General features: G+C 39.9%; 1 protein-coding gene across 4 annotated transcripts in view; it reads left to right on the forward strand.

The window, feature by feature from the left end:
* The window catches only part of MYO5C (myosin VC), a 62,212-nt gene that overhangs the window by 19,564 nt on the left and 14,693 nt on the right, over window positions 1-27,955 (forward strand). For all 4 annotated transcript variants that reach the window (XM_050966873.1, XM_050966876.1, XM_050966875.1 and 1 more), the window contains 22 exons: window positions 468-733; window positions 1,778-1,859; window positions 2,083-2,223; window positions 2,809-2,934; window positions 3,547-3,630; window positions 4,555-4,689; window positions 5,624-5,721; window positions 9,843-9,929; window positions 10,012-10,123; window positions 11,652-11,863; window positions 13,107-13,272; window positions 13,647-13,793; window positions 14,700-14,864; window positions 15,092-15,185; window positions 15,779-15,842; window positions 17,745-17,925; window positions 18,651-18,744; window positions 19,770-19,833; window positions 19,948-20,028; window positions 21,123-21,303; window positions 23,524-23,617; window positions 26,806-26,866. In XM_050966873.1, the coding sequence (XP_050822830.1) occupies window positions 468-733; window positions 1,778-1,859; window positions 2,083-2,223; window positions 2,809-2,934; window positions 3,547-3,630; window positions 4,555-4,689; window positions 5,624-5,721; window positions 9,843-9,929; window positions 10,012-10,123; window positions 11,652-11,863; window positions 13,107-13,272; window positions 13,647-13,793; window positions 14,700-14,864; window positions 15,092-15,185; window positions 15,779-15,842; window positions 17,745-17,925; window positions 18,651-18,744; window positions 19,770-19,833; window positions 19,948-20,028; window positions 21,123-21,303; window positions 23,524-23,617; window positions 26,806-26,866 (2,735 nt within the window). The remainder of the gene's footprint in view (window positions 1-467; window positions 734-1,777; window positions 1,860-2,082; window positions 2,224-2,808; window positions 2,935-3,546; window positions 3,631-4,554; window positions 4,690-5,623; window positions 5,722-9,842; window positions 9,930-10,011; window positions 10,124-11,651; window positions 11,864-13,106; window positions 13,273-13,646; window positions 13,794-14,699; window positions 14,865-15,091; window positions 15,186-15,778; window positions 15,843-17,744; window positions 17,926-18,650; window positions 18,745-19,769; window positions 19,834-19,947; window positions 20,029-21,122; window positions 21,304-23,523; window positions 23,618-26,805; window positions 26,867-27,955) is intronic.

Raw genomic sequence — 27,955 nt, forward strand, 5'->3', positions numbered from 1 at the left:
CCCAGCTGCTGGAATGACCCCTTGGGGTTGTTTGCAGCCTCTGCAAAACAGGTCAGCCTCAAGGCCATTCAGATTTGTGCAATGGGACCACACCAGCACTTGGTGATCCCAAGGTCAGGGAAACCATAAGACAGGTTAAAGCCACTTATGCTGTCCCCAGCCCATATGAGGTGCAGTTTAATTGGTCCATCCCTGGTTGTATAAAATGGTCCTCTTCAGCAGTGCTTACTCTAGAAAAATGTCTATTGACATCAGCAGGAGTTTTGCATGTGTAAGAAGTGCTTGTGTTATTAAAAAACAATTAAACCAAACCACCAATCATAGGTTGAAATCCCAACCCCAATGAAGTTGGTGGCAAGGGTTCCCATTGAGTTCAATTGAGCCATGACAAAATCTTAGCCTTAGTAATAATCCATTAGTTACAACCTTTCATAAGATCTAGTAATGTTTATTTTTCTTCTTTAAAGCTGGAGGATAAACATCTCAATATATTCTGTGAACTTCTGGATTTAGACAATGACAAAGTGGCACAATGGTTGTGCCACCGAAAAATTATCACTACCTCAGAGACTGTAATAAAGCCTATGACAAAACTCCAAGCTCTTAATGCAAGGGATGCTTTGGCAAAGAAGATCTATTCTCACCTGTTTGACTTCATTGTGGAAAGAATTAACAAAGCTTTGCATTTTTCTGGAAAGCAGCACACTTTTATTGGTGTTTTGGACATTTATGGGTAAGATTATCTCTGGTGAAAAAAATTATTTTCAGATGATACAACTCTCCTCTGTTTTCCAGTTCTTATTCCTACATATCTGGGAAATATGATGCATTTCCTACAATGAATTGGCATCCATTTAATCAAAAGGATGCAGTCTTCTGCGCCATAAAATCTTTTGCATGAAGGGCAATGGGAACTTCTTATTTTGATGAATATCAATATCTGTCTCTCAAGGTGACATTTGATCTGGGATTTAGTACATTTTAGGCCATTGGTCTTTGATATTCACCTTATCAGAAGTAAATTTGGATAAATCAATTTAAAGTTCTATTGTCACTTTGAGATGGGTTGATGCTCCTCTGATGGCTGGATACATTAGCTTTAGGGTTGCTTTGTTCCACCATTGCAACACAGAGCAGCCCCATTGCACACCAGGGCTTTGGTCATTATATCTAAGACCTTGCCTTCACTTGCAGCGGTGTGTAGAGTACATGTAGCTTCATAGTGCAGTGAAAGGCAGGCTGTGTCCACTCTCACTGCGGTGTGTAGCTATGTGGGGCAGTGAAAGTTTCCAGCAGTGGGAGGCAGCAGGGCAAGGTTCTGGAAGGAGGAGGCAGTGAGGAGAGGAGACTTTCCCTGCTGCTGGAATCTTTCGCTGCGGAGGGGAAAGGCTCTCTGGCAGCAGGACACTACACTGCTAAAAATAGGGTTAAAAATAGCAGTGTAGACATCGGAGGCTCTGCTTGAGCGTGTAGAGAGCTGTGTAGGTTATATTGCATAGAGTTCAGGCATGTAGGACGCTCTACTCAGTTAAGCAGTGCCTCACCATCTACTCTGCTGTTTATACCCAGGCTAGCTGGGCATGCAATGTCTGTACCTTACAGACCACCATAAGTGTAGACCGCCGCTAAGAAATGGAAAGTTTAGGAAGTAATTTATTTATAAGCAATCAGTTTCTCTCGAAGTCCCATAGAGACATTAGCACTCATTTTTAAGTGATCATGTATTTTTTTTTCCTATTTAATAATATCTTCCCCTAATTTTTAAAATGTATTTCAGATTTGAAACTTTTGATGTGAACAGTTTTGAGCAGTTTTGCATCAATTATGCTAATGAAAAACTGCAACAACAATTTAACCTGGTATGTATGTATATTTTGCTGCAGCTGTACGTGTTGATTGGTGTCTTTTTTTTTTTTGTAAAGATTAGCAATACTTAGAAAAGAGATTTTCTTATATTTCAGAACTATACTTTAGTGCATGTTACACAAATATTTTACCTTACCGTTGTTTTCCAAATGCTTGTATTTTGTTCCTGAGTTATTAACATGTGCTTTTCATAATGTTGACATTTTTCATTAATAGCATGTCTTTAAACTTGAACAAGAGGAGTATATGAAGGAAAACATCCCATGGACTCTTATAGACTTTTATGACAACCAACCAGTCATTGACCTTATTGAAGCTAAAATGGGCATTTTAGAGCTGCTAGATGAAGAGTGCTTGGTAATTTTTAAAATTTTATGCTTATGAACTGGTATGAAAACATTTTCTGCAGGTTGTGTTTCAGGCAGAATTTGTGGTTTAAACCATATTCTAATTCCTTTTAAATTAAGAAGATGAGCACCTTGCTGATGAAGTCAGGGGCGACTCTAGCTTTTCTGCTGCTCCAAGCACGGCAGGCAGGATGGTAAAAAGTTACTGATCAACCCCAGTGATTAACCCAATACCATTCTCTTGGCCTGATTGTCGTAGATCTCTTGGGCAGCTAAATTATGCCTCATTTGGAATTATGTTGCCACTGCCCTTCCAGAACAAGGAGCAGTGTTCATGGCAGGGAGGTCTGCCTGCCCACAGAACTTTCTCAGGTTATGTACCAGGGCTGCTTTATAGGACTCTTTCTTCTTATAATGGTTTTCCCAAGGGAATTTCTGCCTATTCTGAAAGAGCTTAAAACTCAGATGCTGTTTATCATCACAACACACTGTATATCTGTAGCTTGAATAGCATTTATTGGTAGTAAGTAGCTTCGTCATTGTTAACATTCCAACCGTATTTTATTAAACAGCCTCACAGCTTGCTTTTTTATAGTTACCTCAGGGGACTGATGAAAATTGGCTTCAAAAGCTGTATAATAACTATATCAACAAGAACCCCTTCTTCCAAAAGCCCAAAATGTCAAATACATCTTTTATCATCCAGCACTTTGCTGATAAGGTAGGTGTACAATTCTATTTACATTTTAATAGATTTTTTTCCTTGCTGAATGTTATGCTGGTTGAAAAATGGTGAAATAATACAGTAAAATATACATGTGCCATCTTTATAAGCTATATTCAATATACATTATTATTTTATCATATATTTATTAGCTATGGGTAAGGCTGCATGTCTGTCACAGAGGTCATGAAAGTCACAGATTCCATGATTTTATGACCTCTGTGACTTCTGCAGTGGCTGGGGCTGACTCAGGGGGCTGGGGTGCGGGGCAGTGCTTACACTGGGATTGGGGGGTCCCACCGGCATATCTCTGCAGCTCCTAGGTGGAGGGGCCAGAGGGCTCTGTGCCTGCAGGCCCTGCCTCCGCTGCTCCCTTTGGCTGCAGTTCCTGGCCAACGGGAGCTGCTGAGCTGGCGCTTGCGACGGGAGCAGTGTGCAGAGCCCACTGGCCTTCTCTCTCCCTAGGAGCTGCAAGGACACACGGAGCTGGGTAGGGAGCCTGCCAGCCCCACCAAGCTCCCCCTACCCCCAGTACCAGGGGTAAAGGAAATTCCTTTCATTAATTTTTCATGTTGCTGTTACGATTACTAATTTCACTTTTTTGCACAGGTAGAGTACAAATCTGAAGGATTTCTGGAAAAAAACAGAGATACAGTGTATGAGGTATTGATTGACATTTTGAGAAACAGCAAGGTTAGTAAATTCATCATGGCTAATTATTCTACCAGAGATACCAAAATTCTTGTGGAATATGAATAAAGATTAAGATGAAAATACTTTGATCTAATATTATTAAATTAAAAATGCTATACCTGAAAACTCTTACAGTGGATCTAAAATAATTCCAAACTGTATACTTTTAATTTCAAAGTGACACTGCAAGTTAAAAGAACACTGTTTAGACTGATTCTTATGTATAGTTGCCCTGCAAGTTAATATTTTTAAGTATTTTTGTGTGATGTTCTTCATAAACAATCTTTTTGAAGCTTGAAACTGAAATCTCAGTTTATTAAAACTGCTTTTTTTTCTTAAGGTGTATGCAAACTGGTCTGTTGTGTAGCTTATCATGTCTGCTGGCACTGATTATTTTTAAAGGGGACAAAAATAATGGAAAGGCATAGAAAGAATTACATTGACTTTCAAGCAGATGTAAGGTGAAAACAAAAGAGCTTTATCACCTTTTCGCCTACTACTCTTGACTATGCAGCTCTATTGTTAAGAATCTAACTTAAGCTGACACAGAAAAACAAATTATTAATTTTAAATAACCTTATTTTAAAATAACATGAATAATCTGAATTTAACCCAGTCATGTAATCATGTCCACGCAAGTGTATCCCTGTACCCCCAAACAATTCCACTGATGTCAGCGAGATTCCGTGCAGGTCTAATTGCAGGCTTCAGGTCTTTATGAAATGAAGTCTGGCAGTAATTGCTTCCTAGTTAGTTATGAATCTTAAATCAAAGGGTCCAGTCTCAAAACTACAAGATTTGGTGTAAGATTTGAGACTAACAATGTCTGTTCTGTCCTGTATATCCAGTATTAGAATTCTTATATTAAAACATTATTACAGTTACTTACAGTGTTGACTGTGATCCTTTCTTTTATGCTTTCAGTTTCATCTGTGTGCAAACTTTTTTCGAGATCGTCCAGTGCCCATTTCACCCTTCCGGTCAACTATAACAGTCAAATCTGCAAAAACGGTGGTCAAGCCACCTAACAAACAGTTCCGGACGACAGTTGGCAGTGAGGTATAGAGTTTAGCTCAAGCTCTAAAGACTCATGTTTTTAACTATAGAGCAGCGGTTCTCAAAAGGTGGGTCGGGACCCCAAAGCGGGTTGTGATCCCATTCTAATGGGGTCGCCCGGGCTGGCTTAGACTTGCTGGGACCTGAGGCCGAAGTCCAAGCCCCACTGCCTGGGGCCAAAGCTGAAGCCCAAGGGCAGCGGGACTCAGGTAACAGCCCCAACCACACCCCACCTGGGGCTTCAAGCCCTCTAGGTTTGGCCCCACCCACCCGGTGCCGCAGGGCTTGGGCTGGTTCAGGCTTCATTCCCTCCTCCTGGGATCTTGTAGTAATTTTTGTTGTTGGAAGGGGGTCGTGGTGCAATCAAGTTTGAGAACCCTTGCCCTAGAGGTTTCCAGTTCAGTCCCCGACATCCACCAAGAGGCGGTGGCCATGACACTTCAATATTCCTCCTAAAACAGCACTTTTTAGACATAACAAATCCTGCATCTTGGCAGGGGGCTAGACGAGATGACCCTTACAGTCCCTTCTAACCATATGGGTCTATGATTCTATAAAGTAGAAAATATTGGTAAAGTGTGGGCATTCAGGAATTTGTACTTGGGGGCGTGAGAATCACATTTATTCCTAAGTGCATATCTGGTATTATGGTATTTAGAAACATTATTCTAGGATGTCTACTGTGCTCTACAGCTAGGGATAGCCCCAGCTACCAGTATCCCAGTTGTGTGTGCAACTGGGTGTGTTCGTGTATTTGTGTGTGAAAACATTCAGGGTAAATAGTGTCAACATTTTAATGATCAGAACTCTGAGAGGACTTCTGCCTATATTTTTGTCACGGGTTTTAGTTAGAGACTAACTCAAAATCAAAAGTCAAAGATGAATTACTTTGATGGGAATGTTAAATTAGTTAAATTGTTACCTTAATATTTTCTAGTTCCGAAGTTCTTTGTATTTACTTATGGAAACACTTAATGCAACCACTCCTCACTACGTACGGTGCATAAAGCCAAATGATGAGAAGTTACCATTTGAGTGAGTACACTGGTGCTGTTGAATTACTATGTTATCTTTAGTATAAAGCAGTATATTCTGTGTGTGTGTGTATTTTATATATATATATATATATATATAAAATACACACACACACACACGCACACACTCTTATTTTTCAGATAGCCAAATATCAGTAAAATGTTATTAGCTGAAGTTTACTTAGAGAATGTTTTATTTTAGTAATCTTTACGGGAATAAAATACAATTTAATATTTTTATATAAACAATTAATGTTACATGATTCACCTGGCCATAGTTATTAAGTCACTGGAAAATTGTCTGAGTTAAAAGGTTTCAAGCCACTATTATTTTTTTGTTTGTTTGCTGTAACATTTTTTGAGGGAACACTGACCATTTTAGTTTTAGGTGGGTAGATATTTTGTATGATGTGCTTGATCTTCTGTGATGTGGATTAGTATAGTTGGGTTTCTGGGAGAAGTCATTGCTACTTCATACTAGCTTCCCTTTTAACAAAAATATTTATAAAGTGTTAGCTCTTTTCTATGAATGTTTCTATGGGCAATGTCAATCACATCCAAAATGTTTGCCACCTTCCCAAAATACTTACAACACGCACTGAAATAGTTGTGAATAAGAAGAGCATTCTTAATGTTATGGGTATGTCAAGTGTTTCAGAATTCCCATAGCCAGCACTGCTGCCAATAACTTTTAAATTGGAGTAGACTTCAATCACGACAAGCATGCATGCAACCATTAATGAGTTTCATGTGCAGAGATACAGGAAAATCTCTTGGCTCAGAGATATGATGTCTGTTAATAGTGCTGACAGATACATGCATTGACAAGGGAGATATACACCCTTAGGGTACGTCTATACTACAGGATAAATTCGAATTAGCTTAAACCAATTTTATAAAACAGATAGTATAAAGTCGATTGTGCGCGTCCACACTAGGCACATTAATTCGGTGGTGTGCGTCCGTGGTCCAAGGCTAGCGTCGATTTCTGGAGCGGTGCACTGTGGGTAGCTACTGTAAAATAATGAGGCCAATAACGTCAATTTGCGTCCAAACTAACCCTAAATCGATATAGTAATATCGATTTTAGCGTTACTCCTCTCGTTTTGTAGGAGTACAGAAATTGATTTAAAAAGGCCTTTAAATCGATATAAAGAGCAGTGTAGTGTGGACGGGTGCAGCGTTAAATCGATTTAACGCTGTTAAAATCAGTTTAACAGCGTAGTGTGGACCAGGCCTAATTCTACCTTTGTGGTACCATGTTACGCAGTCACAAAGATCTGTTGTTCAGGAATTGGCATTCTAAGGAGTGTTTAAATAGGCTTTGAAAACATAGGGTATGTCTACACTACGAGATTATTCCGATTTTTACATAAACCAGTTTTGTAAAAACAGATTGTATAAAGTCGAGTGCACGCCGCCACACTAAGCATATTAATTCGGCGGTGTGTGTCCATGTACCAAGGCTAGCGTTGATTTCCAGAGCGTTGCATTGTGGGTAGCTATCCCATAGCTATCCCATAGTTCCCGCAGTCTCCCCCGCCCACTGGAATTCTGGGTTGAGATCACAATGCATGATGGAGCAAAAACAGTGTCGCGGGTGATTCTGGGTAAATGTTGTCACTCAATCCTTCCTCCGTGAAAGCAACGGCAGACAATCATTTCGCGTCCTTTTTCTCTGGATTGCCCTGGCAGATGCCATAGCATGGTAACCATGGAGCCCGTTTAGCCTTTTTTCACTGTCACTGTATGTGTACTGGATGCTGCTGACAGACGCGGTACTGCAGTGCTACACAGCAGCATTCATTTGCCTTTGCAAGGTAGCAGAGACAGTTACCAGTCATATTGTACTGTCTGCTGCTGTTATGGGTGCTCCTGGCTGGCCTCGCTGAGGTTGGCCGGGGGCGCATGGACAAAAATGGGAATGACTTCCCAGGTCATTCCCTTCTTTATTTTGTCTAAAAATAGAGTCAGTCCTGCCTAGAATATGAGGCAAGTCTACTAGAGAACCAGAGAGCACAGCCGCTCCGGGTCAGAGCCCCAGAGATCCCGCAGATGTGATGAGCTGCATGCCATTCTAGGGGGTGCCCGTGCAACAACCCCACCCGTTGCTTCCCTCCTCCCACACCCGTCCTGGGCTACCGTGGCAGTTATTCCCTCCCTTTGTGTGATGAAGTAACAAAGAATGCAGGAATAAGAAACACTGACTTTTTAGTGAGATAAAATGAGGGGGAGGCAGCCTCCAACTGCTATGATATTCCAGGCAGGACATCTCCATTACTCATTAAAGGGTGGAAGGGGAGAGGAGCTCAGCCTCCAGCTGCTATGATGAGGACGGTTACCAGCCCAATTGCACCATCTGCCAGTACTGAATCTCCATGACACAAAGTTAAAGAAGGGAATGACCTGGACTCATTCCCATTTTTGCCCAGGCGCCCCCGGCCGACCTCACCGAGGCCAGCCAGGAGCACTCACAGGATGATGACGAGGATGGCTATCAGTCATTTTGTACCGTACCGTCTGCCACCGGGGAGGGGAAGGGAGAGGATGCTGCTGTTTAGCGCTGCAGCACCCTGTCTACCAGCAGCATCCAGTAGACATACGGTGACATTGAAAAGAGGAGAGAAATGATTTTTTCCCCTTTTCTTTGGAGGGGGGGCGTAAATTGACGACCTATTCCCTGAAACACTGGCGACAATGTTTTTGACCCTTCAGGCATTGGGAGCTCAGCCAAGAATGCAAATGCTTTTCGGAGACTTTCAGGAACTGTGGGATAGCTCAAGTCCTCAGTCCCCCCTCCCTCCCTCCATGAGCGTCCATTTGAGTCTCTGGCTTTCTGTTATGGTTGTCACACAGCACTGTGTTGAATCCCTGCTGTGGCCTCTGTCTGTCATAGCCTGGAGATTTTTTCAAATGCTTTGGCATTTCGTCTTCTGGAATGAAGCTCTGATAGAACAGATTTGTCTGCCCATACAGCGATCAGATCCAGTATCTCCTGTACGGTCCATGCTGGAGCTCTTTTTGGATTTGGGACTGCAAGGCCACCTGTGCTGATCAGCGCTCCACGCTGGACAAGCAGGAAATGAAATTCAAAAGTTCGCGGGGCTTTTCTTGTCTACCTGGCCAGTGCATCTGAGTTCAGATCGCTTTCCAGAGCTGTCACAATGGTGCACTGTGGGATACTGCCCGGAGGCCAATACCGTGGAATTGCGGCCACACTAACCCTAATCCGACATGACAATACCGATTTCAGCGCTCCTCCCCTTCTCGGGGAGGAGTACAGAAATCGGTTTTAAGAGCCCTTTATATCGATATAAAGGGCTTCGTTGTGTGGACGGGTGCAGGGTTAAATCGGTTTAACGCTGCTAAATTCGGTATAAACGTGTAGTGTAGAACAGGCCATATAATGCTTTATTAAAGTTGCTAGTGAGAATTTACCTGTATGTATGTTATATATTGAGACTACTGTCTGATTCTGTGCCATTTGATAATACACACTTTCAAGTTTAGTACTGCAGGGAACAAAGCCTCTGTAAGAGAAAAATAAATGTATTGCTCATTTGTCTTTTGGGAGGAAACCCTGAAGTTTAATCTCCATGTTTTTTTTTTTTTCCATATAAAGAATTTGGGTCAGACCTAAGAGATCCTGAAAACTCCCTTGGGACCCTGAGTGCTTCAGGCATGAATAGAAATACAAAATGGTTTATATTTCTTCATTTGATCTAAATATCATTAAAGAAGTATTCATTCCATTAAATACCACTTTTATAAATAAATTCTGATACCAGAAATCCTAGAAATGAAATACATCGTTGTATGGCCAGGTCTTGCAAACACTTGATCAGTGGATACTAAATTCTACACTTAGTAGTGTTTGCAGGCCTAGGTCCTTAATATAAAAGGTAGAGGGGTGTGTGTGTGTGTGTGTGTAGGACATTATTATATAATTCAGAAATATTTAACACCTACAATTCTGTTTCGTTGGTAAAGAACCTCTTAATTAAACTGTGATATCTCCAATTATGCATACTGGTATTAATCTTTGCAAGAAGTACAATCATTACAGTTAAATATGGCATATAAAAACTGGAAGAAAATAATGTACAAGTTCTGTTCCCTTAGGTTTGACTCAAAAAGGGTGGTGCAACAACTGCGAGCATGTGGTGTTTTGGAAACCATTCGAATTAGTGCCCAGAGCTATCCATCCAGGTACGTGACTGCTCCTTTTTCTTGAATACGTATATTTAGATCTGATGAAATAATTTACATTCACCAATTTTTCATTTTATAGGTGGACTTACATTGAATTTTTCAGCCGTTACAGCATTCTCATGACGCAGCATGAACTCTCTTTAAGTGACAAGAAAAAGATTTGCAAGACTGTTTTGCAGCGGCTAATCCAGGTTAGCATTTCTGCTCTGTGCTGTCATCTGTTATAAATAAGGCTACGGTTTAGTCATGGGTATTTTTAGTAAAAGTCTTGGAAAGATCACGGGCAATAAACAAAAATTCATGGCCCATGACCTATCCATGACTTATACTATAATTACCCCTGATTAAAACTTAGCTGCTCCTGGGAACCTGGGGCACCGCTGCTCTGGGGAGGACCTGGGGGCCAATGGCTGGCCCCTGCTCTGGTGGAGCGGGCAGACTGGCCCTGGCCACCCGCTGTTCCAAGGACCCTGGGGAACACTGCTCCGGGATGGCCCCCGGGGCCAGCCATCCTGGCCACTGCTTGAGTGGTCCCAGGTCCAGCTGCCCGAGCAGTTGAACCCAGGGTCGCTTCAGCCATGGCCAGTGTGGCTGGGGCCAGCTGCTTGGGCAGCCCTGGGGTCAGCCATACCTGCAAAAGTCATGGAGGTCCTAGAAAGTCATGGAATCCATGATCTCTGTGACAAGCTCTCAGCTTTAATTATAAATGCAATTCACAAAAGTATTTACTCTTTAAATATGAATGATGACTTAAATATTATTTACCTTGTTATTACATAGGTCATTTAATCAGCTGTGGTGTAGTGGATTGAGCACAGGGCCTTTGTTCTTTTCCATCGGCCACTGATTCAGTGTGAGCAAATTATTTAACCTTTCTGCACCTCTGATTCCCCATCTGTAAAATAGGTATAATGATACTTCACCTATCTTTGTAAAGCATTTTAGATCAATGAAAATAAAGTGCTACATGCATGCTAAGTATTTATTTTTTTATATATTCTAATGGGCATTGCATGGTGGAATAAAGTAAAGTGCAGTGCCGTTCTAAGAAGGTGTTATCTTGCACTCAAACTCTCTGAAGCCAAAGCTTTAATCCTAGCAAGTTCAGCTCAGCTTTCCATCCTCTTGAAGTGGATAATTAAGTTCCTTGTGGTTTACTGTATGTGGCTTCTTTCAACTTAAGCAGCCCACCTGCTCTAAACATTAAGGATCCCATGTCACATTTTGCACCTAGGCTATCCCTGGCTGAAAATATTTTCTTCCCTCTCTTCCATCACTCTTGTGTGATGTATATTCACATTACACCAGTTACGTGTAGTCCTTCAGCTTAGAGGTGACTGAACTTCAGCTGAAGTTTAAATACATCAGGCCAGAAGCTGCCTTCAGTTATACCCAGAGTCAGTTAATGGTGTAACTGGCCATAGTTTGTAAAGTGCTTTGAGATGTAATTGTATGAAAAGTACTGTGTGACTAAAAATATATAAAACTGACCCTATGCAAATTCCTCAGTCTCTCTTAGCATTTAGGTACCTATTTTTTGAAGCAGAGAGATTGTGGAGTGAGCACAGAGATTAAATATTTCCCCAAATCCATAAGGAGGATGCTTGTCATTAACTGTGTTTCTGACATTTTGGCATAGCTAGGCTACAGTTATTTACACTCGTCCCCCAAAAAGGAGAAGAAGATTGCAGATTATAAATCTTTGGTTTTCTTTTGCAGGATCCTAACCAGTATCAGTTTGGGAGAACAAAAATTTTCTTTAGAGCAGGGCAGGTTGCTTATTTAGAAAAACTGCGGTCAGATAAACTGAGACAAGCGTGCATCGTGATCCAAAAGAACATTCGAAGCTGGCATCAACGGAAGAAATTCCTCCGTATAAAACAAGCAGCTGTAACAATACAGCAATACTTCCGTGGACAGCGGGCTGTACGGTACTTCATAATAAATCAGTTTGCTATGAGGGCACATGTGGCAAGCTCAGACTCATGCCTGGCATTTACATGCAAGTGTAAATATGGGGGAGAGGTTAAAATTGTGATCCAGGTTACCATTTGGCTGTTGAATGTAGATATGGACCTGAAAATGCCCAAGTTGTTATATAGATATTCAGGAAGTACTCTGTCAAATTTCAAATGCTGTGGGCATATCTCTGGAGGTCTAGGTACCCCTAAATAACACATGAGGGAGTCCCCTGAGTGGCTTACTAGTGGGTCCAAAGTAACTGATCCGCTTCAGAAATCTAGAAGGGGTCAGAGAGGCCACACAAACTGGCTTCCTGTTCCCTTGATGTCCCACACCCTCCTGTGTGCCGGGACCATGCAAGCTTTTGCAACTCTGAGGCTGTAAAAACCCCACATAGAACATGCTGTCAGGGAGAACTATGTCTGGAAATGGGAGGTTTCAAAGACAACTGTGTGGGGTTGGAAAGATCTGGGATGTTCTTCTGCCCACTCTGCTGAAATTGGTCAGGGAGGAAGATGTCTTCAGGGCAATGGGCTCCTGTTCCATGGTTATCCACTGCATTTAAGAGCTGTCATCCTGCACCAGTGCAGCAGCCTGGCCCCTTCACAGTCTCCCTTACTGATTTTTTTTTTCCCCAGCTGTCACAGTAAGGGGGACCAGCTGCCTAACAGGATAGCAGGGGGAACACAGGCTCCCCAGATGTCACTCCCCACTGAACCCAGCTCTGTATGTGGCTGTGAAGGAAGGTGGAGTACTGGAAACACCACAGATGCCCCTGAGAGGGGCTTCCCCCCACAGGATTTGATTAGCACTCTGCGCGCGTGGGCTGAGCCTGACCAGGCAACAGGGCTCTGTACCCACTTGAGACATAATTTGGCTCTGTATGTTAGACTTGTTTTCAGAAATAGTCCAAATTAAAATGTTACTTAATGGGAATCTACCTCAGACTAAAGAACACCCCTAATTTTAGACCCAAATTCTCCTCCATCTGTGTCACCTCACTTCTATCATTTTAAATTACTTACATTACAAATTGACTCATGAAACTGGGATTATAGACGCTTCATTTAGTTAGAAGTATTGGTCCCACATAATGATAGTCACCTTATCCTATTTTTTTTTTTTTTTTTGGTCCAACCTTTGGGACTTGAGAGGATGAGCACAAGGAGTCTAATATCAATTAAAAATAACTTTATTTTCTTTCTAATTAAGGCAAGCTATCACTGCTACAGCTCTAAAGCAAGCATGGGCGGCTATAGTTATTCAGAAGTACTGTCGGGGATATATAGTCCGTAAACTTTGCCAGCTCATCCATGTGGCTGCTATAACAATTCAAGCTTATGTGCGAGGATTTCTAGCAAGGAAGAAATTCCGAAAGGTACAGCCATTTAAGAATTGACCAAGATCCTAGTGTTTGGGAACTTTTGTGTTATTGAACGGAGGAGGCAAACTCTAATGATTCTTAATGCTGTATCTTTGACATGAGGTACTCTTGAATACTTCAGCATGTGGATGAAATGTTGTAGTTTATTACCTCATAATTTCAAGCACTTTACAATTTTTAAAATGTTGGAGGTGGTGTGCTTTGATTAGTCCTATGGTTTGGATGTGCTATTTGAATATGTTTCTATTTTAAGTGTTAAAATCCTAACATGATCATTTATCCCTGTAGATAGAATCACAGAACATCTGAACAGATGTTGGTTGATCCACCAGATAATTGTAGTAGTTTGTTGCTTTCTTGTTTTAAAGATGCTTAAGGAACACAAGGCTGTAATCCTTCAAAAATATGCCCGCGCTTGGCTTGCAAGACGCAGATTTCAGAATATTCGCCGATTTGTGTTGAATATCCAGCTTTCATACAGAGTTCAGCGACTGCAGAAGAAACTAGAAGACCAGGTAGATGACAAGAATCCATTCATGCTTTGTATTAATTTTCTTTCAATGCATTTCTTTTATTGTGAATCAATCACATTGTGAATTAGACATTTACACTAATAATATCATCTGCAGTTCATTAGACAAGAAAAATTTGCATAAGGGATATGGACCCTGATAAGGGCATAAAACAATCACAAATTGTCTTCCCATACAGGCACACTATTCTATATTTGTCCATTATGGGGCTTCCTTGTACCTTTTTGAAGCATTTGGTACTGGCCCATCTTGACATTGGAGTTCTGGACTAGAAGGGCCAATGTTTAGATCTGAGGTAGCAGTTCCTATATATACTACAATTGTTCAGTCACATCTCTTTGATCCTGTTCACACTGGGATCAGAACTATATTAGCTGGAACTCTGTTTAGATGCTTTTTCCTGTTTTGGGGGTTCTAGCCTGGTTTTCTTTCAGGGTCAATTTTTTTAACAGTCATATTAGCCAAACTGGTTTTATAATATGGCTTTAACCTCATTTTCAGACAGACTTTCCCTGGTTGTTGTGAATATGATTGAGCAAGAGGAGGGGTCAGGCAGTAGATTAGCTGTTTTCTCATAACCGAGGCAAGGTTAGGTGATTGTTTTTGTGGTCCAAATATTACTTGATTCTGTTCCTAGAGGTCATTCTTTACTAATACAGTGTTCCAAATCCAGTTTAATAATTGAATATTTGTTCTCTCAATTTTTTAAGAGATTTCCAATGGCACAAAATGTGGGCTTTGGTAACTGATGGAGGGATAGAGCAGATGGTTGCAACTGTTTTGGGAAGGGAAATGTCTGTGTATATTATACTAATAATGTACGTTACTAAACACAATGGAACAAAACTTTAATTTGGTTTAATATTAACCTATGTTTACTCCTTTTAGAACAAAGAAAATCATGGGTTACTGGAGAGGCTGACTCACCTGGCTTCGACTCATGCAAATGACCTAGATACAATCCAGAAACTTGAATTAGAGCTTGAAAAGTTAGCGACACAAAAGAAAACCTCTGAGGAAAAAGGAAAGAAATATAAGGAGGACACTGAACAGGTTAATCTTCCTGTTCCTGGTGGTGGTTGCAATATAAGATAATTTATTAAGTCTTTTAGTTACTGTGACAATGGGTTTATATAGTGCCCAATCCTGAGAATTGTTAAGCATCTGCAACTTCCAACAAAGTCTTCAGTTTCCTTTGAACTGTAAGCCTTCAGTTTTAATGAGAGGTTTTTTTTGTTCCTTGTTAATTTGTGTATTTTATTAACGTCTTATGTTTGTAGAAACTCTCAAAACTTGAGAAACAGAATGCAGAACTGCAAGAACAGAAAACATTCTTAGAACAGAAGCTCCAAGAGGAAACCAAGGAAATGAAAGGTACAATAAGAAAGCAGATGTAGGGCAACTTTACAAAGCTGCAGTGGAGAAAAGTGATAAAGCCAGCTCCTCAGTGGGTGTAAATGGACATAGCTCTTTTTGAAATCATTAGAGCTGCATCTGTTTATTATAGCTGAACATCTGACCTTTACTTACTCATCTCTGAAATGCTCTATTTAGGGTACGTAGTGCCCAGACTCTATTCTAGAGTCCATCTATGTAGGAACAGAAGCTTTCCTCTCTCCCTTGTCTCTGAGGGAGCTTAAAACATTTCCTTCAAAACTCTTCTCTTTGCTTGATTCTTTTAATATGTTGCTCTTAAAAATCCAAATTCTCTTGAAAGGTTAGCACATGAAATCAAAATCTGTAATTATATTTTAGAACCCATAGCATGTTGATTTGTCAAAACTTGCTTACTGTGGTCCTGCAGCTCAGGATTAATGTGGTTATATGTGATATGTTAATTCAAAACTAAACTATCCAAAGAATTGCTTGTTAAAATGAAAACTCATGTTCATGATCTTAATTTTTAATTTACTCTAAATGTTCACTGTTGCAGGAAGAGCCTTCAAATATAAAATATTTTTCCACAGATAAAATGGATGACCTCACAAAACAACTGTTTACTGATGTACAAGAAGAAGAAAAACAAAGAATGTATGGAATTTAAGTTTAGTAGTTTTAAAACTATATTTTTCTTACTCTCTGCCTTTCTTTCTCTTTGTGAAACTGTATTATATATACATAAACACAAAAATCATTCAGTTCTCCATGGCTATTGGGGTATGTATGTCATGCCCACAGCCAGCTCTTCCTGTTACACTCTCTCTCTCTCTCTCTCTCTCTCTCTCTCTCTCTCTCTCACACACACCCCCATTTTAAAGAAATAAAGGGCATTTGCTTGAAAATACAGGACTAAGCTTAGTTTTAAGGCACAGGCCCTCACTACCCACAGTGTTTCCATTTGTCACAAAACCACATAGTTCAGCCACACATTATGACCCTTTGTATGATTGTTGCTTGAAAACATACCTTGTATCTGATAAGATGCTTCACAGTAGCTCCTCAATTGATATGATTTGTAGAACATTAGGCACTAAATAAAAGGCATCCTTTAAAATACAGGGAAATGTGGTTACTTAGCCTCTCCAAAAGTTAGAAACCCTGTGTCCTTCTCAAGTGTATCTGATTCCAGCTACAAGTTAGTTTTCAGCATGCAATGAGGCTCTTCCTCCTACTTCTCCAATCTTTCCTTTTCCTCCAATTCCCTCTGACCTTGCCAGGCATTCTGAGGTCTTGTCTACACTTACTGGGGGATCAATGCATCGGCGGTCGATTTAGCAGGTCTAGTGAAGACCCGCTAAATCAACTGCGGATCACTCTCCTGTCAACTCCTATACTCCACCAGATCTAGAAGAGTAAGGGGAGTTGACGGGAGAGCATCTCCTGTCAACATCACATAGTGTGGACCTTGCAGTAAGTAGATCTAAGCTACATCAATTTGAGTTACGGTATTCAACTAGATCAAATGTCCTGTGTAGTGTAGACAAGGCCTGGGTCTCATAGGGAGCTAGCAGGAAGGACAAGGACTCTTGCACTGTATTACTGGCTCGGGGTACATCTACACAGGAAAAAAAAAACAGCAGTGAGACCCTCCTTTGTTACAGGGTTTCAGAGCCCGGGCTCCAGCCCAAGTGGGAATGTCTACCCTGCTATTTTGAGTCCCATAACACAAGCCTGAGTCCGTTGACTTTTTTTTTTTTTTTTTTGCGCAGTGTAGACTTTTTCCCTTAGACATAGTTGTTCTGCCTCTGAGCCCTCTAGCTCAGTCCCCATAGCCAGGTGGATGTAGGGAGGCCTGGGCACATTCCTGTCATCCTCTCATCAATTTTGCAGATGATTCTGAGAAGCTAGGCTGGGATTTTCAGAAGTGCTCAGCATTGGCCTAACTCTCTGCTCCCACTGTGAAGTCATTCAGAGCAAAGTTAGGCTGACACTGAGCACTTTTGGAAATCCCACCCATCTCATTTACCTGCCTGACCCATCCCTCATTTTCTCATGCCTAAGTTGTGGTGGAGGATTCCACCAAGTGTCTTCTGTGACACGTACAAGGGAGAATATGTCCCATTATTCTTAGATACCTTTAGTAACTTTCTGTACATTAAAAGGCTGGTTTCTTTTCCATTCCTGGGTATTAGATCAGTAAGTGATATTAATAGTTGATGTTATTTCCCCTCTATTTTTAGTCCCACCTAATATTTTTTACTCCTTATACATTTTATGCTTTTTTCAGTTGAAGGGCACACTTGGTCGTCATTCCAGCTGGTCCTGTTTCAATGGCTATATTTATATATGAACTGCAGATATAATATGCATACTAGCTTTGACTGAGCTAGCGCCCTATAAACAGAATTGAAGCTGCAGTGATAGTTTCAAGTATAGACGTACCCATAGCCTTTGGTCCTCAAAACTGCAAATCAAATGAAAAAAACAGAACAAAACACTTTTTCACCTGGAAATGAGTTGTTAAAAAGTGGGTTTTTTTCTGATTCCATGCAGAATGCTTGAGAAAAAGGTCCAAAATGAGAAGCAAGACTATGAAAAAGAGAGAGAGTCTTTAAAGGGAGAAATTAAGACTCTCAAAGAAGAGAAAATTAAGCTGCAAGGTCAAATTCAGGAAGAACATATCGTTCAGGATGACTTAAAACTGGAAGTAGGACAACTTAAAAAACAGGCAAAGGTAGGAGGAATGTTTAAGTAAACAAAACCAGGGATGGTCCAGTTTATTTCAGTTTCTTCTCTACATACTGCAAATAGAGAATTTCAGTGTTTTATCAATAGTTCATCTTTTCTGGTTTGCTGTTTATGTACAGTACATTTTAAAGCAAGTTGTGGTTGGTAAAATCTGATTGAGGCAATAGTGTATATTTACTGTTGGTTTCAATACACATTGAAAAACCAGACACACACAAAATTGCTCTCATTTTCACAAATGGCAGCTAGCTAGTGCATTTATATAAGCGTAAAATCTGAAAATTGCACTTCTCACAACTACCAACTAAAAACAAAACAACAAGATAACCTATATCTATTGTTCTGCTGAACGGAATATTTATAACCTAATTCTGCCCTCAAAATAAGCACAACTTCAAATGTAGCCAGTGAGAATGGTGCATATATATTGGAGGACTGAATTGGACCTTAAACATTTGTCCATTAAAATATGTGAATCAACGTTTGGGAAGATGGTATTAAGTCTACTATTAGGTTCTCTCATATAGGAGAATATTTGGGACAGCTGACTAGACTGATTTAAACAGAACACATTTTAAATCTTGTGGCATGCTGGTCAAACCGTTGTTAATTATAATACTGTTTACAACTTAGTTGATATCTGGCCCATCTTAGTCACTCATTTTTATCTCATTGGACTCCATCTCATTCTGAAAAAATTGTCCAATTTAGATGATACCTGAATTGCAAAAGGAAATTGAACTGCTCCAGACACAGAAAATGGATGTGGAAAAGCAAGTCCAATCCCAGAAGCGAGAAATGAGAGGTAATTGACAACTATGTAATTCAGAGCATTTACAGACATTTACGATTCTGTTTTAATTGATTAAATGTATATGTTTAGTTGTGTCGGTTTTTCTAGATATATTACAAAAAGTAAAAAACTCAGAGGTCAAAACTTCTCAAACAGACATTAAAAAAACAAACCAAAAAAAAACCCAACTAAACCCCCCTGCCCAAACCCAGCCTGAACTCCATCCCATGAGCCACATTATCTTCCACCAGAAAAAGCCTGAGGAAAGCAAGTGAGTATTGCTGTGTGCTGAATGAATACCAACACCAGGGATTCCTTACCAAGAGCACTCTGCTCTCAGTCCTCTCTCATTTAAACAGTATTGTTAACTCAGATGTCTCAGATGATTGCCCTCGCTTTGCGATCACATGACAGAAGAGTTGGTGTCTCAGCCAGCCGGCACTCAACATTTACAGATCAGAACTAACACCTTGAATTTAACTCAGAAATGAATAAGTAGCTAGTACAACTCAGAGCATGGTTATAATGTGCTCTGTAGTTCTGATTCAGCAAGGCACTTAAACACGTGACTAAAGCATATGAGTAGTCAAAAGGACTACTTGCATTCTTAAAGTTAGGCATGTGTGTCACCAGAGACTGTGAGAAATGATGGTTAACAGGAGTGCTGCCACTTTCTACGCTCGCTGCAGCACCTAATATCTTAAAGGTGCAGCCTCCGTGTAAATCATCGTGCAGTAATCAAAGCAGTAAATAGCAAAGGTGTGGATAACTCCAGCGAGGTCCAAATTCAGAAGGAAAGGACATAACTTTCATATCAAGTGCAAATGATAGACAGCATCCTTGGCATTTGTACCTACCTAGATATCCATAAAGAGATAAGGCTAGAGTGAAGTCCCTGGATTGCACTTCTTAGTTAAATTAAGTATATGCATCATCCACCAGCAAAGAACTTGGCTGGTTTAGAAAGAGGCTGATGTGATTATTTGTATGACATATATAACCTGAAAATTCATTCTTTACATAATGTTTATTTTCAGAAAAGGTGTCAGAAGTTGCAGAACAATTTATTGAGAGCTATGATGTTGAGGCCGTAAGAAGCAGGTAAAATATATTTTTTTCTAGGCTTTTTAAAATTTCAAAAACAAATGTCGTACTTTTAAGAGATTTAATTTTTTCTTCCATACACGTTTTATATTGTCTTGCCTTGTGCTTTAGGCTGTCCATAGAAGATTTGGAACATTTAAATGAAGATGGAGAACTTTGGTTTGCTTATGAGGGCCTGAAAAAAGCCACAAGGTTAGTTTAATTATGTCATATAATGTAATAATGTTCGTAATTCTGGTCTGAGATTCAGAGGATAAACGGTAGGGGGCAGTAATAAGGAAACTGGTCTTACAGTATCGTAACGAAAGCATTATTAACAAATGAATGAGCATTGCCTAATAACAGAATAGTTTAGGGCTCAGTCCAGCAAGTCGCATTGTTATGAAGTCAGTGGGACAAATGCATGAATAAAAAATTACTCATGAATAAAACTTGCAGGATTGGGCATTATAAACATTAAGTAAGGATGGTATTTTAATAGTGCAAGCATTAGAAGCATATGGGTATTTTTTAATAGCTAGAGAACTTTCCATGGGGATTCATGAGACTAATCTCCATAAATCTTAATGTTTTGATGAGAAACCCAATCTTTTGAGTGGAGAGCCATGGGCTGAAAGGAACAAAAAAGCTCAGACTGTCTTGATGGATATATTATGTACAAGAAAACATTCTCTGAGCTGCGTTTTTAATCCAGTCATATAGCTTTTGTTTCATTTTTCTAGCTGTACAATACTAAAGATTTTTTGACTCAGAGCCTTTAAGAACAAGTGTTACTAGTGAAATCCATTTATTTTGGGATAAAACCACACTGCACATAATTTGGGTGTTTTGTAGTTTACCATGAAGGTCCTTAATCCACCTGAAATGGTTACTTTCTCTGATTTACGTGTCTGCATGCGGTGATGTTTCTTTAAAGGTTCTGAAGTTGTTCAATGAAATCCCTGTTTACAGACATGAACAATACATTGCATGCATATCAGGAAAGATGAGATAACTGAATAGCTTTGTACTGTATAGTCATAAACTATAACATAAAACTGAAAACTGTTTAAATTGAACCCTTGTAATGAGAAACAAAATGGGGTGTGTGTGTGTGTGTGTGTGTGTGTGTTTTGGGATATCATCATTGGTCTGAATTCCCGGGGTGTTCAGATTCTGGAGTTGTTACAGCTCTATGTTAACTCTATGCCTTGTTTTCAGATTGGTTTTGTCTTGGCCCTGGGAGAAAGCATATTGCTGCCAAAATCATACTCCGTCTGTAGCTTCCAATTTTTGTTTTTTAACAGAGTGTTGGAAAGCCAATTCCAGTCTCAGAAAGAGAACTATGAAAAGGAGATTGAAGCTTTGAACTTTAAAGTTGAACATCTTAGTCAAGAAATTATCCATTTACAAAAGTTGTTTAGGGAGGAAAATGACATAAATGACAGCATCCGACTTGAAGTTAGTAGACTAACATCGGAAAACATGGTAAGGTTCAAGAACTGCAGAGGTTAGTACTATCTTGTAGGACAGAACCTTTTCTCTGATTACCTTAGGACAGAATCCTGCCCTAAGTGTATTTGTGGCATGAAATCCTCAGTATTTCTACAGGCACTTCCATGAATCTTGATGGACCCCAGAGATGTAGCCATGTCAAAATACACAGCCACCCAGCCTCTATGCCCACACTGGAGTAAAGGCTGTGGTGATGCCCAACAAACTGCCATACATGCAGACATCATTAGCACGTGACATACTTGGTTGGCCTGGTCTACAGCCAGTTTGTTCAGCCACGTGGAAGATCTCTGTCTTAGCCCCTTACTGCTGTGTAAACCTGGGCTGAGAAATGCCCTCAATGTGCATTTTTGTCATAATTGTCAAATGTTAAAATACTCATTTTAGAAACTCTGACTCAGCGGGAGTTGCATGGTCATGCACCTGAACGCAGAATGTGGCTCATGTAGTTGATATTTTCCTAAGGAAACAGACAAATCTCAGTGTGAGCTTAGATTGTATTTTAACCCTTTGTATGCCTATGTGACTAAGACTTATGATTTTATAAAGGATTTTGTTATAGTCAAAATATTGTCATGATGGACATCAATAGGCTCATACAAGTATTATGCTGGACAGACTGTATGCTCTTCCTTGCCATGTTTTGGGATTTTTTGTTTCAAATTACAGTAATAATTTGTGCAAATATGCAGTTTTACACTGGACAGCTATTCAGGAATAGAAACATCTATTTCTAAGCTTTTAGGTCATTTGATTAGGGAATTAGCAAGAAAAACAATACCAGAGCTTTAGCATTGATCTGGAAGCTATCATATTTAGTCATTTCAGTACATTCATAATTTAAACAACTGGTTTAAAAATCAAATAAGACTGCTATTATTTGACTGATGGTATGTGTTTATCTTTCTCATCAGTATACATCAGAGCTTAATAGAGAGAGTTTCTTAATGGAAAAAAAAACCTTTCCAGAGCAACACAAACTAGAATCAGAATTACATAATATGTTGCATGCTGAAGGTACAGTATTTCAAACTGATATAGCTAGGAATCAGAAAGTCATGCTACAGTGACTTTGTAGGCAAACAGACACCATTAACCATACTGCAGTAGCTCATACAAATGTTCATCATTAGAACACAAGGGTTTTTAAAAAAAATACATACATGGAAAGATGGGTTTATCCCTCTGCTGATTTTGAAAAGTGCCATGGGACTTTTAACAACCATTTGGAACAGAAAAAAGGAAACTTATTTTATTACTTCTTCTGAAAAATGGTGTTTCTTTCATTGTAACAACCACCTGAGTAAGCATTCAACCAGTCCCAGTTAAGCGAAGCTCAACATTCTGCAGTTTTAAAGATTTCAAATCCAATAATTGGGTGCCAGTCATAATGGTGTCCTGTAGCTGAATGCACTTATCCTCCAGGATTGCCAGATATTTTGCACACATACAGCATGTGGATAGAACCAGGACCTTCAACTCCAAAAACTCAGTCCTCTAGCATGTAAGCTTAGGGATAATCTGTCAGCTGGCATTAAATCTTTTATCTAGCATAGCAGTAGTTTTCAACCTCTGGTCTGCCGACCCCAGAGGACCCACAGACTATATCTAAGATTTCCAAAGGGGTCTGCAGCTCCATTTGAAATTTGTTAGGGGTCAGCAAATGAAAAAAAGATTAAACCCACTTCTCCATAGGTTTGAGCAGGCTAATTTTTTCCATCCATCCATGGGCAGTTATTCACATAAAACAGCAAGTAAAACAAGCTTTCGTTATAAGTCCGAAGCCTGTCTGAACACTTGAACAATACAAAATCTTCTGACCAAGAGATGAAAGTGCTACTACCTGAGACATACTGATATTGATACACATGGAATATACGTTTCCAAGAAGGAAATGTATTCTGTAGTGTATAACGTTATTTCCTTTGGTTGGAAAAAAGTAAGTCAGTAGGGGAAATATTTTCAAAATGTAATTTGAAGTTACTGAGATGAAAAAGCATTTAAAAAAGGGAGCCTATAATCTCATTTCTTTCTGAAGTGTTTTGTCATATATAAGAAATACTTTCTAAAAATGAATTGAACTGGAAAAATGAAAATCATGACATAGTTTCCTTTAAACTAATTCAGCTGTTTAAACTTTAAGTAAAATATTGAGACACTAAATTATTCAAATGTTCTTTCCTCTTTATAAAGATGATCCCAGACTTTAAACAGCAGATTTCTGAACTTCAAAAGCAAAAGATGGATCTTGAACAACACCTTCAAGAACAAGCTGCAAAGACGAAAGGTAAAGAACCAATGTGTGGCCTGTCTTGCAAACGAGTATCGAGAGCCTAGGGGACCTCCCTACTAGCACATCGGTGCCACTGGCAGGACTCTGTCCTCATAGACTCATAGACTCTAGGACTGGAAGGGACCTCGAGAGGTCATCGAGTCCAGTCCCCTGCCCTCATTGCAGGACCAAATACTGTCTAGACCATCCCTAATAGACATTTATCTAACCTACTCTTAAATATCTCCAGAGATGGAGATTCCACAGCTTCCCTAGGCAATCTATTCCAGTGTTTAACTACCCTGACAGTTAGGAACTTTTTCCTAATGTTCAACCTAAATCTCCCTTGCTGCAGTTTAAGCCCATTGCTTCTTGTTCTATCATTGGAGGCTAAGGTGAACAAGTTTTCTCCCTCCTCCTGATGACACCCTTTTAGATACCTGAAAACTGCTATCATGTCCCCTCTCAGTCTTCTCTTTTCCAAACTAAACAAACCCAATTCCTTCAGCCATCCTTCATAGGTCATGTTCTCAAGACCTTTAATCATTCTCATTGCTCTTCTCTGGACCCTCTCCAGTTTCTCCACATCTTTCTTGAAATGTGGTGCCCAGAACTGGACACAATACTCCAGTTGAGGCCTAACCAGCGCAGAGTAAAGCGGAAGAATGACTTCTCGTGTCTTGTTTACAACACACCTGTTAATGCATCCCAGAATCACATTTGCTTTTTTTTGCAACGGTATCACACTGTTGACTCATACTAAGCTTGTGGTCCACTATGACCCCTAGATCTCTTTCTGCCATTCTCCTTCCTAGACAGTCTCCTCCCATTCTGTATGTGTGAAAATGATTGTTCCTTCCTAAGTGGAGCACTTTGCATTTATCTTTATTGAACTTCATCCTGTTTACCTCAGACCATTTCTCCAATTTGTCCAGATCGTTTTGAATTTTGACCCTGTCCTCCAAAGCAGTTGCAATCCCTCCCAGTTTGGTATCATCCGCAAACTTAGTAAGCGTACTTTCTATGCCAACATCTAAATCGTTGATGAAGATATTGAACAGAGCCGGTCCCAAAAAAGACCCCTGCGGAACCCCACTTGTTATACCTTTCCAGCAGGATTGGGAGCCATTAATAACTACTCTCTGAGTACGGTTTTCCAGCCAGTTACGCACCCACCTTTATAGTAGCCCCATCTAATTTGTACTTTCCTAGTTTGTCTATAAGAATATCATGCGAGACCGTATCAAATGCCTTACTAAAGTCTAGGTTCATCCACCGCTTCTCCCTTATCCACAAGGCTCTTTATCCTATCAAAGAATGCTATCAGATTAGTTTGACACAATTTGTTCTTTACAAATCCATGCTGGCTATTCCCTATCACCTTACCACCCTCCAAGTGTTTGCAGATGATTTCTTTAATTATCTGCTCCATTATCTTCCCTGGCACAGAAGTTAAACTAACTGGTCTGTAGTTTCCTGGGTTGTTTTTATTTCCCTTTTTATAGATGGGCACTATATTTGCCCCCTTCCAGTCTTCTGGAATCTCCCCCATCTCCCATGATTTCCCAAAGATAATAGCTAGAGGCTCAGATACCTCCTCTATTAACTCCTTGAGTATTCTAGGATGCATTTCATCAGGCCCTGGTGACTTGCAGGCATCTAACTTTTCTAAGTGATTTTTTACTTGCTCTTTTTTTATTTTATCCTCTAAACCTACCCTCTTCCCATAAGCATTTACTATATTAGACATTAAGTATCAGAGGAGTAGCTGTGTTAGTTCCTCATGCATCTGAGGAAGTGGGTATTCACCCACGAAAGCTCATGCTCCAAAATGTCTGTTAGTCTATAAGGTGCCACAGGATTCTTTGCTGCTTATATTAGACATTAGACAGCAAATCTTTCATTCCTATGGGCCAAATCCTGATGGCCAGGATTTTAAGTTTTTACTTAATCCAAACTCCCACTAAATTCAGTGGGAGCCTTGAATGCATAAGGAATCCGAACTTGGCCCACAGTAATGGCATGGAACATAGTAAATAAACTGCAGCCATGGGAAAGATTCTTTCATGCACCAGAACTCTAGTCAGTGCAGGAGAGAGATAGGGAGATGTGTTTGTTAGTTAGTTAGTTAGTCCTCTCCCGTTCCAGCATGGAGGGGGCGTATTTTGATGAGAGAGAGCAAAGTGGAACACTACTGTGTCATTCCTGTAATTATGTGGGTCATTTATAGACTCCATGCTCTGACGTAACTTAGAATTGCTTGACAGCAGCTCTGAATTGTCAGATCTGCAGCTGGTCCACATCTCCCCATCTCTCTCCTGCACTGACTAGAGTTCTGGTGCATGAAAGAATCTTTCCCATGGCTGCAGTTTATTTACTATGTTCCATGCCATTACTGTGGGCCAAGTTCGGATTCCTTATGCATTCAAGCAGCAAAGAATCCTGTGGCACCTTATAGACTAACAGACGTATTGGAGCATGAGCTTTCGTGGGTGAATACCCACTTCCTCAGATGCATCTGAGGAAGTGGGTATTCACCCACGAAAGCTCATGCTCCAAAACGTCTGTTAGTCTATAAGGTGCCACAGGATTCTTTGCTGCTTTTACAGATCCAGACTAACACGGCTACCCTCTGATACTTATGCATTCAAGGCTCCCATTGAATTTAGTGGGAGTTTGGATTAAGTAAAAACTTAAAATCCTGGCCATCAGGATTTGGCCCATAGGAATGAAAGATTTGCTGTTTTCACTTGTTTATAAACACCTGGTTCCTCAACAATGTGTTCATTTTATATGAAACTTTATTGCAAATTGGAAATACTGAAGGAGTTCCAAAAGTCACTATACCATGTAATCACACCCTATAGTGCAGAAGGGGAAATAGTCAGTTAGTTAACATTTAATTACATGACGTATTCCTTGTAAATAGGTCTGATACTACATGTATTTACTAGCTGGTGTTTGATCCTGTGCCATTGCATACTGGACCTATTATTAAACAGTTGCTGTGTAAGTAAAGGACTTTTTTGATACAGTATTTGCCTTGTAATCCAATATTGTTAAAGGAAATAGGAAGAGGTTGTTATATGTAAGAAAATATTAGCTAAATTCCAGCCTGGATCAATAAGCAAACTTGGGGCGGGTGGGGGTGAGGTCTGTCTGTCTGTCTTTTTCTTGTTGGATTTTTTTTTTAATCATCACAGGAAAAATGGAAGAAATGCCTAATCAAGTGCATCACAATCTGTCAGAGGAAGGTCAAAGAAGGTAAATATTTTACTTTAAATTGGGGTTATCAAGTGATTAAAAAAATTAATCGCGATTAATCGTGCTGTTAAACAATAATAAAATACCATTTATTTAAATATTTTGGATGTTCTCTACATTTTCAAATATTTTGATTTCAATTACAACACAGAACACAAAGTGTACAGTGCTTACTTTATATTTATTTATTACAAACATTTGAACTATAAGAAAAATTTCAGTTCACCTCATTCAAGTACTGTAGTGTAATCTCTTTATCATGAAAGTTGAACATACAAATGTAGAATTAGGTAAAAAAGAATAACTGCACTTAACAATAAAACAACGTAAAACTTTAAAGCCTACAAGTCTACTCAGTCCTACTTCTTTTTCAGCCAGTCACTCAGCAAACAAGCTTGTTTACATTTGTGGGAGATAATGCTGCCTGCTTCTTGTTTACAATGTCACCTGAAAGTGAAAACAGGCATTCACATGGCACTGTTGTAGCCAGCGTAGCAAGATATTTACATGCCAGATGGGCTCAAGATACATTTGATTGAATATCTTGTACAAGAGATGCTTCTTTTTGTCCATTTGAAGCTTGTTATAGTCCTAGCTCTGTACTAGTAGCTAGACAGTGTTTGAAATGGCCCACAAGTTTTCTGCGTTCTGCTTGCACATTTTCAAAACCACCATCACTGAGTGCTACTGTAATGGATCGCTGCAGACTGTGAGCAATGCACATCATGTGTTCAAAAGGCAAGCGACTGGCTGCTGCTACCATGTGACATGCACTGTCAGTACTAATTCTTGTTACCTTTTCTTGAATATTCCATTCTTTCGCAACATCCATGAAACACTCTGCATGTGCTTCAGCATAATGTCTCTCTTCATTGTCAGTTACTGTTACAGCAAATGATTGCAGTGTCCATGCGGCATCAGTAAGATGTGCCGTGACACCAAGATAGCTATGATTGCTCAAGGATGTCCAGTGATCACCAGTCAAAGCAACAGCCAGTGCATTTTTCAGAAGCTCCAACTTTGTAGTCTTCTTGTTGTCATAGGTCATTTAGTGAGGACGGCATGGGGCTTAGCAGGCACAGCCCTTGG

This window comes from Gopherus flavomarginatus, chromosome 9 (assembly GCF_025201925.1).
Source record: "Gopherus flavomarginatus isolate rGopFla2 chromosome 9, rGopFla2.mat.asm, whole genome shotgun sequence".
Classification (NCBI taxonomy): domain Eukaryota; kingdom Metazoa; phylum Chordata; order Testudines; family Testudinidae; genus Gopherus; species Gopherus flavomarginatus.